Genomic DNA, 16,960 nt, shown 5'->3' with positions numbered 1-16,960 from the left:
CTAAATCACAGTCTCAGTAATGGACAGGTGCTGTTTACTGGTTTAAACCAAATTATCCTGTGTGTGCAGCATGCGTTATTTACTATTACAGTTATCTTTTGCTGTAAAGCAGTGAAAATACCGAAAATCTGTCTACTGAAGACTACTTTAATGCTCAAGTAATCTTAAAAACCCCTGGGACTATAAGGCAAGCTCAGAATACTCTGCACTCCTGTCCCATTAGTCTATTGTACACTATTATATACCTTTTGTGAACATTAAAAACAAATAAATAAAAAGAACACTATTAATGAGAATCAGGATGCTGCACAAAATAAAGACATATAAACTTGCAAACAAAAAGTTGATTAGTCTGCAGCAAACACATGTAATTGAACCATCGCTAAAAGGGAAAGCTTTCAGAAGCCACTGATAAGTCAGTTCATCCAACAGCACACAGTAGAAATTACAGCTGTAGTTAAACTGGCAAACTTCATTCATTCAAGTCAACAAATCAAGACAAGTACTTACTGACGTGTAGCACAGATCGATTCTCTCATAGTCATTTTTGATTTATTCACAGAATAATAATAAGACTATACAAAGGCAAATATGTGACTTTCAAGTTCATTTAAAGCTTTAACTCTATTAAATTACATATAAAATAAACCAAATATAATACAGTTTGTTCTTGCGTGTGGTGTACACTTTAATGACTCAACAATTATTTAGACTTTAAAGGATATTTTAACGTAGAACATTTGTACTTCTACTTTAGTAAAAGTTTATTTTCACAGAATGTACATATATAGTAGTATTTCTACTTTTATACAAGTATAGGATTTAGGATTGAAAACTTCTTCCACAACCGTGGACAGCTGATAATCAGCATTACACCATGTGGGCTACACAATTTTGGTAGCCTGTTTATTCATGTTATTTGTAACATAAAACATGCACACAGTTTTCATCCCTGTTTCCCTGCATTTAAAGTATATCTAGATATCTACCAAGATTTTCTCAATTCTTTAATACTGTTCTTGCTGGTTTCTTTATGAATACTAATCCTTAAACAACAATAGATATTGATGTGTGGCATTTCCCTGTCATTTCAGGTCAAGGGTAGAAGACCAGAATGACTGATCAACAACAGACATAACTAAAATGAAACCATGTGTTAACTAGCACAAAGATTACCACAAACCATGAAAAATTAGCGTGAGTTGCAGGCATTCCCAACTGCTTCCACTTTGTTATAATACCACTAATAGTTGACTGTGGAGTATTTATTAGCGAAGAAATTTCACAACTGGACACAGGTAGCATCCCATCACCTGAACTTCACTGAGATCCTGAGAGCAAACCTTTCACAAATGTTCGTAGAAACCATCTGTATGCCTAGGTGGTTGATTTTAAACACCTGTGCCCATGGAAGTGATTGGAACACCTGAATTGGATTGGTGAAGGAATACTTTTAGCAATATAGTGCATGCTGTTGCCTCAGTGTAACTTGGTGTCATGCAGTAAACTGAGCAACTCTATCACAAAGGCTGTGGTGGCAATGCTTTGAAAGTGACCAATCAGAATCAGAACCAGAGAGACTTTATTCCCCAAGGGGCAATTAAGATTCACACCAGGACTCCTCTTCCTTTGGGTTCTGCCTTCCAAACTGTCAAAAGCAAGATTGCTTTAAGCAAAAATAATTCAGCTTTGAGTGAAGAGTTACCTTCAAGAGTGTGAATGTGCTGCAGAAATTGCAAAGCAGACACTCACGTGCGTGATGGCTTCTTTGTACTACATGCACAATATGATGAATTTATGAGTAAGGGATTTATTTACACAAGTGACAATGAATACCTGCACGTATGAAATTTGGCTTTGATTATGTTTTTTTCTCGCAGGTGACCTTTGACATAAATATGTATACAGATAGAAAACAGTCTAAAGAGACTAAGGATGTAGTCTCTAAAAGCGTATTTGCACCCCACCCCACCATTTAGCAAGCTCTGCCTGTGGGTTATAGACATGGTTCAAATTCTAAAACTGGCCACAATAAAAGTAACTTTGGAAATGAGAATGCTGCTGCATAAAAATATAGTTAAAAGATGTCTTGTTGTTACTTCCAACATTATTTTGACAGGATAGAACGGTGACAGAAAAGGTAGAACACTGTTCTATGTGTTATTATGATTATACTAATGGATGGAACTGAAATGAATTAAAAGTCTTGATATTAATGTTAACAGTGGATTAGTGATGGAGCTTTTTTGGTACTGCAATTTTGGTACTGTTGATGACCCTGTTTGTTACCTTTGCAGCTGAGCTATCTCCTGGCTGATGTCATCCAACTCCTTGATGCCAGTGAACTCTCCTGAACCCACTGAACTAGAGCTGTCCTGTAAAAAACAGCAAAAAAGGACAAAATAAGAGACGGTCAAGTTGTCTCAACAAACACGATGAAGTAGGATGATGAAATGGCACCAAATGAGCCATGGCAGAATAGGCCAATGGAAGGAGAAAGAGGTAAAAACGGATAGGAGAAAAACTGGAGGTCAAGAAGAGGAGCAGCACGGAGGTGGGGCTATGTCTATCACCAACATGTGAGGGAGGTGTCACCACCAATGACAACCTGCAAAGGACAGGAAAGATTCAGGACTTTTCAATTTTATCTTCACCTCACCTTTAAAAAAAATCTATATTGGTCTACAACAAGCTTCCAGTATTTTTATCTCTAGCTTTGGGAATTGCAGAGTAACTTAATGGTACTATAACGATATGTTACCTGCAATAAAAATAAGACAACGATTCTGCAATGCTTTTATGTCTGTGTAACCTATTGTGAAAAAAATGCATCTCGGAAGCATTGTGCTATCTTTGTTTTTATTACAGTTATTATGGCATTTAAATAAATTCTATCAATTCAATTCATTATCATCCCAATAATTACTCTCCACGCTGTCTGCCATTTATGCTTGCTTTTGATGAGCACCACAATGAAGAATCTTTAGTAAAGACTCTGGAGAGTAATATTGGTAAAAAAAAAAACGTTTTAGAGTGCCTGCATGATTTAATATAACATCAGGACAGGATGTACCCCGTGAGAAGCGGGTTACATCCTGGGTACATCCTGGACAGCTTGCCAGTCTGTTGCAAAGCTAACACAGACAGACAACAGACGACCACCCGTGCTCACACTCGCACTAACTGCTTTTGGACTTTTGGGAAGAACCCTGTACTTTTTTGCCGTGAAGCAACCATGCGCCACCATGCTACCCTTGTTATGCTTACATGCTGAGTGGAAGATATGTGTGTTGTCTGATCACACACATTTCACAACCAAATAAGCTTACAGTGAAGTATTATAAACAAAAGACTGCACATTTCCTGTCTTCATTGCAAAGATATGACTGGCATTTCTTCTATTAAAAATCCTTCTGAGTGGACCTGTCGTGATGCTGGATCTATGACACAGCATTTCTGTTTCTTCTGCTTTTTCTGGCATTGTTTAGGTTTCTGGTTTAATCATTTGCATTTCTAGTCCAGTTAGATATTTCCTGCTAAGGTTACATTTGTAGTTCTAGTCTTTTGTTTTGGTACTGTCCCTCCCTTGCATTCCACATTTCATGTCTAGTCTCCCTCGTCTTCATGTTTGTTTACTCGCCTGTGTCTGTTTTCTGATTCCTTTCGGTCTTTCCGGTTGACTGTGTTCCCAAGTCTGTTTGATCCCCAGTCCCAGTGTTAAGTCCATATCTTAGTGTGTGTCTCTTGTTTTTATTTCAATAGTCCCTTGTCCTGTGCTTAGTGTATTCATTTTTACTTCCTCCATCGTTGTGTCAGATTACTTCCAGTCGTGTTTCCCATCTTCTCATTATCCTCTGTGTATTTAGTCCTCTGTCTTCCTCTGCTGCTGTCACATCGTCCCACATGGCTGTGTATTCTTGTGTGCTTCGTTTCCCTCTTCCATCTCTGTTCCAAGTTTGAGTTTCAAGTTTGTTGTTTCCAGTTCTCTCCCTTTCAGAACTGCCTTAATTCTTCATGGCAAAGATTTAACAAGGTCTTGGGAACATTCCAGAGATTTTGGTCCATACTGACATCGCAGTATTACACAGTTGCCTGCTACACAGTCATGATGCAAATTTCCCGTTCTCGCTTTAACTTCCTGTCATGTTCAAGAAACCAGTTTTAGAAGATCTGAGCTTTGTGACATGATATGTTATTCTGGTGGTAGCAGCTATCATAAGACGGATCCACTGTGGTCATAAATGAATGGACGGGGTGAGTAATAACCACTGACACAAGGCAGGATGGATCCATACTGTCATGCTGTTTATTTCAAATTCTGACCCTACCATCCACATGTCGCTGCGGAAACAGAGACTCATCAGACGTGGTAACATTGTTCCATTCTTGTGTTTTTAAATTTAGGTAACCCTGTGTGAATGCTAGGCTCAGTTACTGTTGCCTTCCTATTAGTCTGGCCATTCTCCTCTGACATCCCCAATGTTGGCCATTTCTGGCCACAGAACAGACACTCACTAGATACTTTCTCTTTGTCTTTACTTTTCTTTCTTGTAAATCCTAGAAGTGGTTGTGTGGGAAAAGTAGATTAGATCAGTAGAATGGCAGATTCTGAAATACCCAAGCCAGTTTGGCACAAACAATGCCAATTAATGCCACATTCAGGGTAACTTAAATCACCTTTATTCCCCATTCTGATTCTCAGCTGAACTTTGACGTCTTAAAAAGTGCCACTGCGTAAATGCACGGAGCTGCTGCCATGTGATTGGCTGATCATATGTCTGTCATCAAAGAGTTCAACAGGTGTAATTAACCAAGTGTTTGGTGAGTATATTGTATGTTTAAATAACTGTATCATATATCTGTTTTTGTTGTCATACTGCAACTAGTTTCGCGCATTCAACTGAGTAGATGATTGCTGAATTGAGTTATTTACTGCAAGACCACAACTACAACTGCTACTAACAGATTTGAGCTTCCTTAAAAGACATCCTCAACAAAAAAGAACCAATTTTTCATCCAGTGATCCTGAATCTTGCCATGATCAAGACAGTTTACAGTGTGAGGCAATCTTACTGTACTGTATCAAAATGGAGAAAAAATTCTTGCAAATGCTTTCCAGGAATCAGTGAAAGCTGAAAGCATTTAGAAAGTAGTATGTTATAAGCCCATGTTACCTACCCACAACTTGAACATTATGGCCTAAGAGAGGAGGAAGAGGCGAAAGGTAGAAACGTTAACAGCAAAGAGAGGATAGAACAGTGAGCAGTAAATGTCTTTGGTTTCACCAATTTAACCCTTCACAACATTTCCATTTTATTTTGACATGGGTCAGCGTTTGAGTTATTTTCCAGCAGAAGTAAACCACTCCCAAGATAACACATGTAGCGGGAAATATGTACACCTTGCAGCCTGAGAAAGAGGAGAACAGGGAAGTAAAGAACAACTGACTCACCCGCCTCATTTCTGACAGAGCAGCCATCTCAGATCCCACTGGAGTAATGTATCCTGACATACTCTGAAACCACAGAGAAGGTGGTGGTGAAAAACAGCATCACGTCTCTGATGATGGTGTAAAAGTCAAGTGGTTTTATTGTCATTTCAACCAGTGAAGTGTGTGTGTGTCAGTCCAGTCACTGAGTGTTCAGGAGTCTTGGGGGAAGAAACAGTCTGGCAGTGAGGGCCCGAATGCTCCGGTACCTCTTGTAAGAAAGCAGCAGGGTGAAGAGTGAGTGTGTGAGGGGTGCGTGGGGTCTTCCACAATGCTGCCGGCTTTGCGGATGCAGCGGGTGCAATACTTATAAACAGCAAACTTCTCTGATGATGGTGTAAAACAGCAAGCAAAGTAGCTTTATTCCATGTCAAAACAGAAACTTGTGAAAACCTTCTAAACAAGAGGGACTTTGATTACATTATGTCCCACCAGAGAAGAAATAATCATGGCTTAACAGTGATGACAAAAGCACATTTTGATTAAAAAAAACAACAACTAGGCTTTAGGCTACAGGTCATTGTAAAATGTATATAATATAATAATAAACTCAACAAACTTGAAACTCATAAACTTCCATTTTATTCACAAAGATACTCATAAAACATATCTAATGTTTAAACTAAGAAAATGTTAATATTAGCTCACTTTGAATTTGATGGCAGCAGCATGTCTCAACAAAGTTGGCATGGGAGCAACAAACGCTAACGGGCTAACGCATTATCTTGTTAACGTGTTAGCGTCGTGCAGCCCCATGCACGGGGCGATCCGCGTTAACTCGCTAACGGAGATTTGCTGCGTTAATGCGGTTATGGCGTTAACGTCATTTTAACGATAGTGCACTGACAGCACTAGTTTTTATGTTTTATTGTGAATTAAAACAGGTGAGGTACACGTAGGGCTCACTGTGACAGCCAATACTATATCATGCAAGCTGGGGATGTGAATATGTCGACATTAGCACACCTTTAACAGCTTTGATGATGCTACTTACTGGTAGTGGAGTGCTTCTTTCAGAAGGTGGAATCATATCAGCAGTCAGGGATTGTGGAGGATCAATGCCCTTACTGACTTTCTGCTGGATAAGATGCATGGAGAGGGCAAACTGCTCCCTGGTCAGCTTGCCTATCTGTCTTGTATCTGCTAAAGCCCTGCGAGAAACAACATAATCGACAGAGACACATTCAGTTCATTCAGTTAACCTCAGCTTTTATATTGCAAAGATTCGGTCTAATAAAAATACAAAGGAAATGAATCATATCAAGTCTAATAGCAACCAAATCAAGCAGCTCCAAGTTCATTTTTCAATGTCACGTTTGGCACATTTTTTGGGCAGAGCTATGGTACTATAATGATTTTCACCCAGTAATATCTCAGCAAACTAACAACTGGATGTGTCCGTCTTGTTAGCAAAAACTTCAATCAAGGATTTGTGATAAGTGGCAATATCTGCGGAGCTCTTTTTTCTGGTCCTGGAATCTGCTGTGGAGGAATTTTGGCAGCTCTTCTTGGCAGAATTATTTTAATCTTAATTCAGGCACATGAGAGTTTTCTGGAGTTTTGTTTTTTTGTTTTTTTTTTAATCATGGTTTGGCGTGTATGGCCCAGTATTCTGGATTAGATTTTTTTTTAGTTCTGTTTATGATTATTGTGTGTTTCTGAATAGTTTGTTCTTTGTTTTGGTAATTTTGAGTTTTCTATCCTAGGATATTTCTCCTCTTTGTTTTATTCTCAGTTTTTGTTGTGTCTCCACCATTTGTAATTTGTTATTATCGCTAACTGTTTATAGTTAATTCCCTAAATCTCATCTTTCCTTCCTCCTGTGTTCCCCTTATCTGTTGACTCTTCGTTTCCTCTATCTTTGCTTAATCTGTGTCTCGTTACCCTGGTGTTTGCCATATCTCTGATTACCTCAATCTAAGGCCTTAAAGATGAAGACAATAGCTCATCTATAAAGTATTTGTCAGAATTTTCCCAAATGCTTTTTTAAAACACAGCAATGTGTGTAAACCAAAATGTGTGATTCTGGTAGGTCTTGTTTACCTGAATGAATATAGTCATTATTTAAAAACTGCATTTCTTCTTTACTCTGGTTATTACATTTTATTTGATGATCCAAATCAACCAAGACAAATATGCAAAAAACAATTTTTCACAGTACTGTATTTATATCTCTCATAATGGACTGCCAACCTTTTCAAACATTTTGTATCACCAATTGCAATTGAAGTTTTAAATATAAAATTCAGTTTTTGTTTTTTAAACGTATCAATTATTGCACTGCTAATTAATAGAAATGATGAATATTAGTGTCTGCAGAAAACTGAGAAGAATTGTGGTTGAGTTCCTACCATATATGGGCAAGAAGAGTCTGAGAAAGTCCAGATTGCATGAAGATCTCCTTTACTTCCTGTCCACTGACAAAACCATCCATGTCAGCATCCGTCTTTAGGAAGATATCGTCATAGCGGCCACGCTCTGACACAGGGACCACCCAGTTCACCGAATGCTGAAAGAGACAAAGACTCACACTATGTCATTTTTTTATTTTTGACTCTGAATCAACCCTGTTAAAACTATCTGCAAATCTTTTACCTAGACTTGCAACTTTTGCATGTATGATTAACTATGGTTCTCATTCTTTTCAGGAGATCACTTTACATAATACATACATGCATACATACATAAGCATTGCACATCAGAGAAATGAACCTACAGAGACTTAGAGAACTCTTTAGGTCTCTATAGGGCGACCGTGGCTCAGGGGGTTGGGAATCGCATCTGTAACCGGAAGGTCGCCGGTTCGATCCCTGGGCTCTCTGTCCTGGTCGTTGTGTCCCTGGGCAAGACACTTTACCCTACTTGCCTACTGGTGTTGGCCAGAGGGGCCGATGGCGCGATATGGCAGCCTCGCTTCTGTCAGTTCTGTCAGTTGCAGCTGTGGCTACAACTGTAGCTGCCTCCACCAGTGTGTGAATGAATAGTGGAATTGTAAAGCGCTTTGGGTGCCTTGAAAAGCGCTATATAAATCCAATCCATTATTATTATTATAGGGATTTTGACTGGAATCATCACAGTTTGAGTGCATGAGAATATAAAATAATGGCTCAGTAATGTAGCCTTACCTGCATTGTTATAACAGTATACTTGACCAAACAGTAACTGCCTGTTACTTTTTAAAGGGTCTACTTAAACACATCAACTTGAATTCACAAGAATTTTAGTAAATTTGTCCTCAGACTGTCACCAAATCTCAAACTTATCCGAGAGTTTTAATAGATTTAATTTGAAATTCGTTCTGCTAAACGATTCACTGTTTACATCAAGACTTGTTCAAGTTCAACTTAAGTTAACAACTGAGACTTGATGTCTCAGGGCGAGAGCAGGATGGTAAAGAATAAACTCCATCAATAACAAAAGCAGCTGCATCATTATGGCAACACAACTTTGGCTCTTCGCAAGTATCTCCACAGACAGCATGCTAATGCTAAGCAGGCCAAGAACCTGAATCCTGGCCCCAAAACTTCAACAGGTAATAAACAAATGTATACGTTTCTACCTGTTTGGATTCATTTTCCTAATCAAGGATTTGACCCTTTTCAAGTCCTTTTTAATAGTATCCTTTGTAATTATAGGCTACTTGGTGCACAATGATGGTAGAAAATATGAATTAACAATTTTAGCATAGCCGATCTGTTGTGATAATGAGAGAAAAGTGAAGCTGCTGATTTACCAGTCAGACTACGTTCCTCACCTATGGTCACATGCTATGGGTAGTGAAATACAAGTGACAGAAATGAGGCCCTGGGACTAAACCAGGAGTAACTGGAGAGATTATTTCTCTTGGCTGACATGGGAATGACTTGGTGTCCCCTTAAATTTTTTTATAATGTTTATTACCTGTCCAGACTTGAGTGTGTGTTTGGGTGACAGGCTGCCAGTGCTGTTGAGCGAGTTCATGCTGCCGTGGGAGGGTGTGGAACGTAGAGAATCTTTAGGTGGAGGAGGGCTTGCAGGCAGTCCAGGTAAAGAGCTGGCCACAGAGCTGAGACTCTTCTTCCTCTTAGATGGAGGGATGAGAGCAGAGGGGAGGAGTGCAGGAACAGGCTCTTTTTCCAAGGCCCGGTACACCAGGTGCATGGCCTAGGAGAGAATATCAAGCTAATACTACATATTTACTGGTTCACATACTCCTGAATGAAATGAGTTATGTCCCAAACCTGTTATTTTGCCAAAAGTCCAAACATGAAAGCCTCACTAGATTGCTCCTAACTTGCGCTGCCACCTCAGAATTAATTCAATTTTATCTATACAACAAACAGCAACAGTCACCTCAAGGTGCTTGATTGACTTCATCAGTGGCAATACTCAATTCTTGTTCACCTGATTCACATTAAATCTTTTGTCTATTGGGTAATAATGAAAAAACACAATCAGTTCTTTCTCTACTTATACTCATAATTCATTTATCTTGTTATTAAAGCTGAGACATGACCATTTTTTCCATATGTTGAAACACTGGCTTGTAGGCATGCACAGTTATTTCCAGCTAGAGACAGTCACACAGCACGAGAGCTTTTTGTACCTTGAGTCAAAATTCTGTTCTCTTCTTTCCTAAAACTAAATTATTTGTGTTCATCATATGTGCACGATCCCTACAGTCAAACATGGGGTTTGAGTTTTCTTTCAAGCAACCCTACAAACAATTCTCTCTTGCCAGTCATGAACTTGATCTCCAGAATTCCTGTCAACCAGTCATTCACATTACTTGAAACTAGAGAAGCAGTGATCTCTTACCCTTCTCTTCTTATCATTTTGTATTTACTTGGGTTATCAGTGTCTAATATTTAAATGTGATAAATGTGCAAAAAAGTTTAAAAACTACTTTTTCAGCTGAAAAGGTTAAAAAGTACTGCATTCTTTCTCAAGATATTTGTAATACAGTTTGAGCGTTAATTTTAACCATTGCGGAGATAAGTATTTGTTATATTCACATAACGTTTCAAAGAAACAGATATTATCAGTCAAACTTTTGCATATCAATGTTAATCAGATGAGTATCACTCACCACTGCAAACTCATCTTTGTCTAGATGGCCATCCTTGTCTATGTCACTCAGGTCCCAAACCTAACAGTAAGAAATATACACGATTAGTGAGATGACCAATGATAATTGAAAAGGTAACTAAAGTACAATACATTCAATTTCTTCAGAAAAAAGACTATTTTCTAACAGTTCATGACATTATCGGGTGCCTGTCACTTGGGAGATAGAGCAGGTCAACTACTAATCAGAAGGTTGGTGGTTTGGTTCTTGGCTGCTCCCAGTCTGCATGCCAAATATTCTTGAACAATACAAGTGGCTCTCCGATGCATGAATGTTAGATAGAAAGCACTTACTTAGAAAAAAAACAGTACTTGTATGAGTGGGTGTGAAGCTTTGAGTGCACAGGTAAAGTAGAAAAGTGCTACTTAAGACCCAGTGCATTTACCATTTACATTCATATAACTGAATGTTTCTGAAAGAAAACCCATTACATTCTGCCTTCAGTATTTTAAAGCTTCAACACAAACCAAAACGCCATGTTTACGCATCCTTGGGCTTCTTGAAAGGCGATAGAAATCTAATTTTTATTTATTATTAAGTCCAAAACAAAAATCCTAATTGGACTAAATACCTTCCCAAGGACATCCAGAGGTAGCTTGGAGTTGATTAAGACTGGGCGGACTTTCTCTCCTGACAGCAGGCCGTTGACTGGAGCCAGACTTTCAAAAATCCCATCAAATTTATTCTTCTCCTCTGGCTACAAAGCAAAAGACACACTATTTATTTCAAAAGCTTAAACATCTTGTGTTTATTCATACCATAAAGACAAACGTTGCTTTCCCAAATACAATTTTTGGAGCTTGGAGATATGATGGCAATCATCTGCTACAATTTGAGGCTTTGCACAGAGGGGGGTTTCTTAAATTATACATAAGCTAAACATAGCTTGTGCTAAATTTAAAAAAGAAAAATAGTCATGTTATCATAACTCATAAGCAAAGTTAACACAATGTATGCCATGTGATGCACAAACTCTGAGTGCTGCCGAAGCAAGAGCACCAACAGATTTTTCATTTGTGAAAAAGCAAAGTATCTGAATATTACAACGTTGTTAAGTTTTCAGAAGGATTGCTGCACTAAAAAAAATCGTGCATTCTGTAATTAAGCAGGTATATGTGTGATTCTATAACTCTGACAAATCACTCTACACATAAATGAAAGATAATGGATGAAGTTTACATCAAAAAGAAAGTTAAGCTATGTACACACTGTAAGGGATCCACAACGATGTGGCAACCACATACCGTAAAAAGTGAATGTCATTCAGCAGCGTCAAACAATTACAGGCCGCAGCAACAGGAAGTGGGCGGGACCTGAGATAAACTTTTCTAAATTTTCAGGCATGTGACTGAAGTAACTACCAATGAGAGCAAAGAATACAGGTCTTTGTTTTCAATTCAGTTTAATTTTAGTTAGTTGCCAGAGTTTCTTGTTTCACTTCTATTTTCAATTTTTTAAAACGTTTAGTTTTTATTAGTTTCAGTGTTATTTTTTATTTTATTTATTGAGATATTTTATTTATGAAAATCAGTATAGACATTACACTATAAACATGACTTTTTGAATACAGTCGACACACGTGCTTGTAGAAATCCAAAGCCTGGATAAAAACATCTGTCAAACCTTCATCAGCCAGTTTGAGAAAACAAATTTTGACCACCTTAAGGTGATGCTGGAGTGAGGCTCTGGTGACAGGAATAACCCACACTATTTTTCACACCCTCTTTGTCAGGACTCAAATGATCAATAGTCACTTAAAGACCCTCGGGACCACCTTCAAAGGGGGCAGCCCCCAGTAGGGGTTTATTACCTGGGATTTTACAAACAAAGAAACCTCTTGGATGAGAGGCAAAACATCTTCATAAAACTAAAGACATTGAGTTGCCTTCTTTTCAATCTCTCAAGGCCATTCTGTAATTATTGCTTTACTTCAACATCTCAAAGTCTGCGTCAGTGTGTGTGTGTGTGTGTATTTGTACACACCCTGACAGCCCAGTGCGATTCAGCAGGAACAGAGGCTGTGCTGCTTAGAGATGGGCTGCTGGTGTCCTTCTGCAATCACACGTTACAGTGATCATTTTCCAACTTTCAAGAAAAGGTTTAATAATATAATGAATTGAAATGAGTATGACAGAGTCTGTTCATCTACAAAATGAATATGAGCAAAAGAATTATAATTCTAGTAAGCTGTAGTTTCTGTATACAAAATATGACAGTTTTTGCTTGAATGAGGAATACACTCACAAACTTCGGAGGAGGGACTGTTAGGCTGAGACTGGACAAGCTGACTTCCAGACTGTTCTGAGCACAGGCAACCAGTCGTAGAGCCACATAAAACCCCTGAGTAAGAAAACAAAGTGCTTCCCATTGTGTCCTTCACATGTAGTATTAAAAAGACTTCTACCAATTGCTTTTATTAATTAGAACAACAGTATGTCTAAGAGAATTAAACATATTCTCCTCCATGCTCTCAAAAGTACATTTTTATTACTGTTTCTTTGGACGGTGTGATGTAGATCAATCTGTATATGTTTGCTTTTGTTTATTTACAATCATCTCTAAAACTCTACCTCACCTGTTTGTCCAAGTAGCCTTTGCCATCAGGATCAGCCAAATCCCAGATCTGTAACACAACGCACAAGTATATGATTAAAGGTAAAATAAACAAATGAATAAATGAAAAGATGAAATGGAAAAATAACATTATCAACCATTAGTCTTACGTTACTGTGGTTTAGACTGTTAGTTGGTGCACCACCAGCAGAGCAGGATCACAGTAAGAGGAGTGGGTGTCAATTATTTCTTTCTAACAATCTTTCTTGACAAAAATTGTTTCTTTCGCCTTAAATGGCGCCACAATTGAAGGAAAATGCATTTGTGAACTGAGCAGCATAGCTGAGTATGTGAGCTGTGCCCAGAAAAAACGGGAGGCTCAATAGCATGTGGAAGAACCAAACACAGCCACAACACTCACCCAGTCTTCATGGTGGTCGCCTGCTTGGTCAAACAATACTGTTGCAAGTCAGCCAGTGTAGCTGTGTTGTTCACTCTGGCACAAACAGCACGTCCTGATACCACAACTGTTCAATGGGCCTGAGGTCAGGACTGCAGCGGGCCATTCCCCCCTCTCCACTCTCAAATTCTAATGGTAGTGTCTGATAAACTCCGCTCTACTGGGGTCAGCGGTGGCATCTTGCAGGACAGAGTATGGTCCCAGAATGTGACGATATAGGACTGCAACTGGTTGCAGAATCTCATCTTAATATTTCTCTGCATTTTAACTGCTTCCAATTCTGACAAGCCTTCTTATCCTAGTGAGGGAGATGCCACCTCATACATCACACTATCTCCACCAAAACCTCTTATCCTATCAGTGCACCAATCAGCATGGCATTCTCTGCAGCTTTTCCACACTGATCCAAGGGCTGTAGGCAGAACCTGGACTAAGATAATATTTCACCACATGTTCAAGCTCCAGTGAACATGTTACCAACACCAGCACAAGCAGGCCTGAAGGGGAAAGGTAATCATGGCCTATCAACTGTATGAGATTGGAGAATGGCTGTGTGCTGTCTGTCAGAGAAGATTTGGCAAGTTTTTCATGAACGCAACCAATGACTGGAAAAAAAAGGTTCAACGGGTCACCTTTCTCATAAGTTTGATTTTAATTATTAACTTGATGCTGTTAAATTTGTCACGGTAGCAGCTTTGAATGATAACTGCAGTCACAGAGAAAACTGTGTATCACTGATAGAATAGAGACTGAGAGCAGGTCCAGCCTGTTTCAAACTGAGCTGTCCTGCAGTAACAGTAACAAGTAAGTGTAACACATTACTTTTTGCGACCAACGACCCCAGCAATGGTCACAACCTCTAACATGTGCAAACATTTGACCACACAACGTGCAATCAATTTGCACAAATATTGTCTTTGCTGCTCAGAGATGGTAGTGACTCTCAAAGCGGAGCCGATGAAAACAAAATGAGAATCGACCAGGAATCGAACTGATAATGGAATTGGAATCACTAAATTTATATCAATTATAATCTCTAGTTCCAAGTTTTCCCATTTTGTGGATAATGGCACTCATTTTGGTTCCCTGGACTGCCAAAGAATTAGTTTTGTAACTCTTTCCAGACTGACAGATGTCAGTGACTTTGTTCCTCCTCTGTTGTTGAAGATTTGTGTCTGTTTGTGTGCACACACATGACAAAGCCTACACAGAACTATATTTTTACTTTCTAGATTAAAATACTGCCAAATGAAGCTGCCCTTAGTAAATGGTTACATTTTCCCCTTATTTTAGGTTCTTGTGGGTTCAACCACAAATGGTAAATACACTGGTTCTCATAACGCACTTTTCTACTCTACCCGAGAACTTAAACCTATCTACAAACTCAACCATCATTTTGATAACAGATGCACAGCTGTGTGAGTGTGCCGACTGGTAAAAATCTAAGAGCCATAACCAGCTGTTACGTGATGTGTAACTTTGGTTACCTACCTTTCCCAAAGTAAGGTCAGGGAGTCCAGACTTTTTTAAGAAAAGAGCAGCTTCTGTTGGTCCTACTCTCCCTGTATTCCCAGGATCCACCTTAAAACAAATCATCAGTGCAGTGTTACATTCCATAGGCATCTCTCTCTTGTACCATCTTTTATATTCTTTTACACAAAATAGGTTGAAGCTTAAAAGTTTTATGTTTTGTGTCATCATCTTACCTGCCTGTAAAAGTTCTCATATACAGGGTTCCCACTGGACAACTGTGACAGAGAAAGAAAGTTATTAAATGATTAACAGACATATATGCCATCTACACTATTCAAAAATCACTTGCTTATCACAGTATAACACCCGGTCAGTTAAACTCAATCTGTCTAGTTAGGAAGAATAAACCATTCTGAATCCATTTTTCTTTCTTTGGTACAAATCAAAGAGACAGCAGGTGCACTGGTGAGGCAACAAGACAACAACCGAAAGGAGAATGGTTTTGCAGGTGCTGGCCAAAGACCTCCTCATCCTTCTTCAGTGATTTTCCAGTCAGTTTTTCTTTTTGTTAGTCTCCTTAACACTACTGGTAGTATAAGACAGCAACTGCAAGTCATTCAGGTTGCAAAGGTAGTCCAGCTCCTCCAGGATGGCACATACCCATATATATCATAAGAAAGTCTGCCATGGCTTTCAGCCTAGTCTCATCTCAAAAACGTGTAAATTGTGTCGGCTTTCAGCACCTGACCTCCTCGGGCACTCCCCGTGGAACGCCCGACGAGTTTAAAGCTAGAAATCAAATACCCGCGGGGGTTCTGAGTCAGTCTTTATCTGGACAATTTTTTAAAAAACATGCGTGTATATCGGATTAATTTTTGTTATTACAATCAGTAGAGATTTCTGAATTACACTGGGGATGCAGTGAAGGGGCTCTGTGAACAACTAAATGCAACTTCTCTGATGATTTGGCAGAACAGAATGGCTTTAGATAAGATAAGATAAGATACCTTTATTAGTCCCACGAGTGGGAAATTTCATGTTAAGGCTGCCGACCAATTGCACGCAGTGGTGGCACCATCTTACCCTCCGACCATACATACATTGCATGAAAACATCACATGGGGAAGACAGGTCAGAGAGGTATAACAATGGAAAATGCACAACATGAGGAAAGATAAGGAGAAAAAAATAACTCCCCCCAGACTGAGCTCCAACAGGGAGATCAGTTTGAGAACAGAAAAAAAACATCTCTCCACATAGCACATGAAAAAACTCTTAATACACCAAAGAAACACATGACAAGCAACAGGGGTGGGTAAAGGGTGAGAGACAGCCAGTGTAGACAGTGCATCCAGGCCTGCAGCATATGTGCTGGTCTTCTTGATCCACCGTCAGCATCGGAAGGGAATAAGCGTCGAAGGTGTTTGGAGGGGGAGGGGGGATGAGTGTATATCTGCATGTGTGTATATATATGTCTGTGTGCGTGTGTGTGTATGTGTCCAGAGTTCAGCTGAGACAGTGTCCTTCGCCCTGGCAGGCAGAGAAGGGCAGGGTATGCAGCATGTTCAAGGCTAGTTGTTGCACGTTTATCCCTAACAACACGCCACCTGATGACACTGTGATTCGAGCATTAGAGTAGCTCACCACCCTTGCTGATGAATGGGCCGAGCATTCGGGATAAGCGACCTGCAGTTGCAGTACAGTGGCCTTGTTGACTGTCTGCAGATGCTGCTTCATTCCCTAAATGAGAAAATTGGTCCAGAGACTGATTGACACTACTCTAACCAAGACAGTCTACATGTATCACCAGATAGGGCAGAAAGAGAACGACTAAAAAGATGACCTATGATGACGCTACTGAAGTGTGATACAATAATGA

At 39.3% G+C, this 16,960-nt stretch overlaps 1 protein-coding gene across 8 annotated transcripts in view; it reads right to left on the bottom strand.

The window, feature by feature from the left end:
* The window catches only part of eps15l1a (epidermal growth factor receptor pathway substrate 15-like 1a), a 48,344-nt gene that overhangs the window by 28,052 nt on the left and 3,332 nt on the right, over positions 1–16,960 (bottom strand). For all 8 annotated transcript variants that reach the window (XM_040048510.1, XM_040048511.1, XM_040048517.1 and 5 more), the window contains exons 2-13: positions 15,315–15,356; positions 15,100–15,189; positions 13,171–13,218; positions 12,840–12,935; positions 12,579–12,647; positions 11,167–11,292; positions 10,557–10,616; positions 9,389–9,631; positions 7,840–7,997; positions 6,483–6,639; positions 5,453–5,515; positions 2,290–2,375 (exon numbers count right to left, since the gene is read on the bottom strand). In XM_040048510.1, the coding sequence (XP_039904444.1) occupies positions 2,290–2,375; positions 5,453–5,515; positions 6,483–6,639; positions 7,840–7,997; positions 9,389–9,631; positions 10,557–10,616; positions 11,167–11,292; positions 12,579–12,647; positions 12,840–12,935; positions 13,171–13,218; positions 15,100–15,189; positions 15,315–15,356 (1,238 nt within the window). The remainder of the gene's footprint in view (positions 1–2,289; positions 2,376–5,452; positions 5,516–6,482; positions 6,640–7,839; positions 7,998–9,388; positions 9,632–10,556; positions 10,617–11,166; positions 11,293–12,578; positions 12,648–12,839; positions 12,936–13,170; positions 13,219–15,099; positions 15,190–15,314; positions 15,357–16,960) is intronic.

The sequence above is a fragment of the Simochromis diagramma genome, unplaced genomic scaffold (genome assembly GCF_900408965.1).
Source record: "Simochromis diagramma unplaced genomic scaffold, fSimDia1.1 OVJJ01000557.1, whole genome shotgun sequence".
In the NCBI taxonomy this organism is placed as follows: Eukaryota; Metazoa; Chordata; class Actinopteri; order Cichliformes; family Cichlidae; genus Simochromis; species Simochromis diagramma.
Note: the sequence above shows the minus strand (reverse complement) of the source record. Positions and strands in the feature narration are given on the sequence as shown.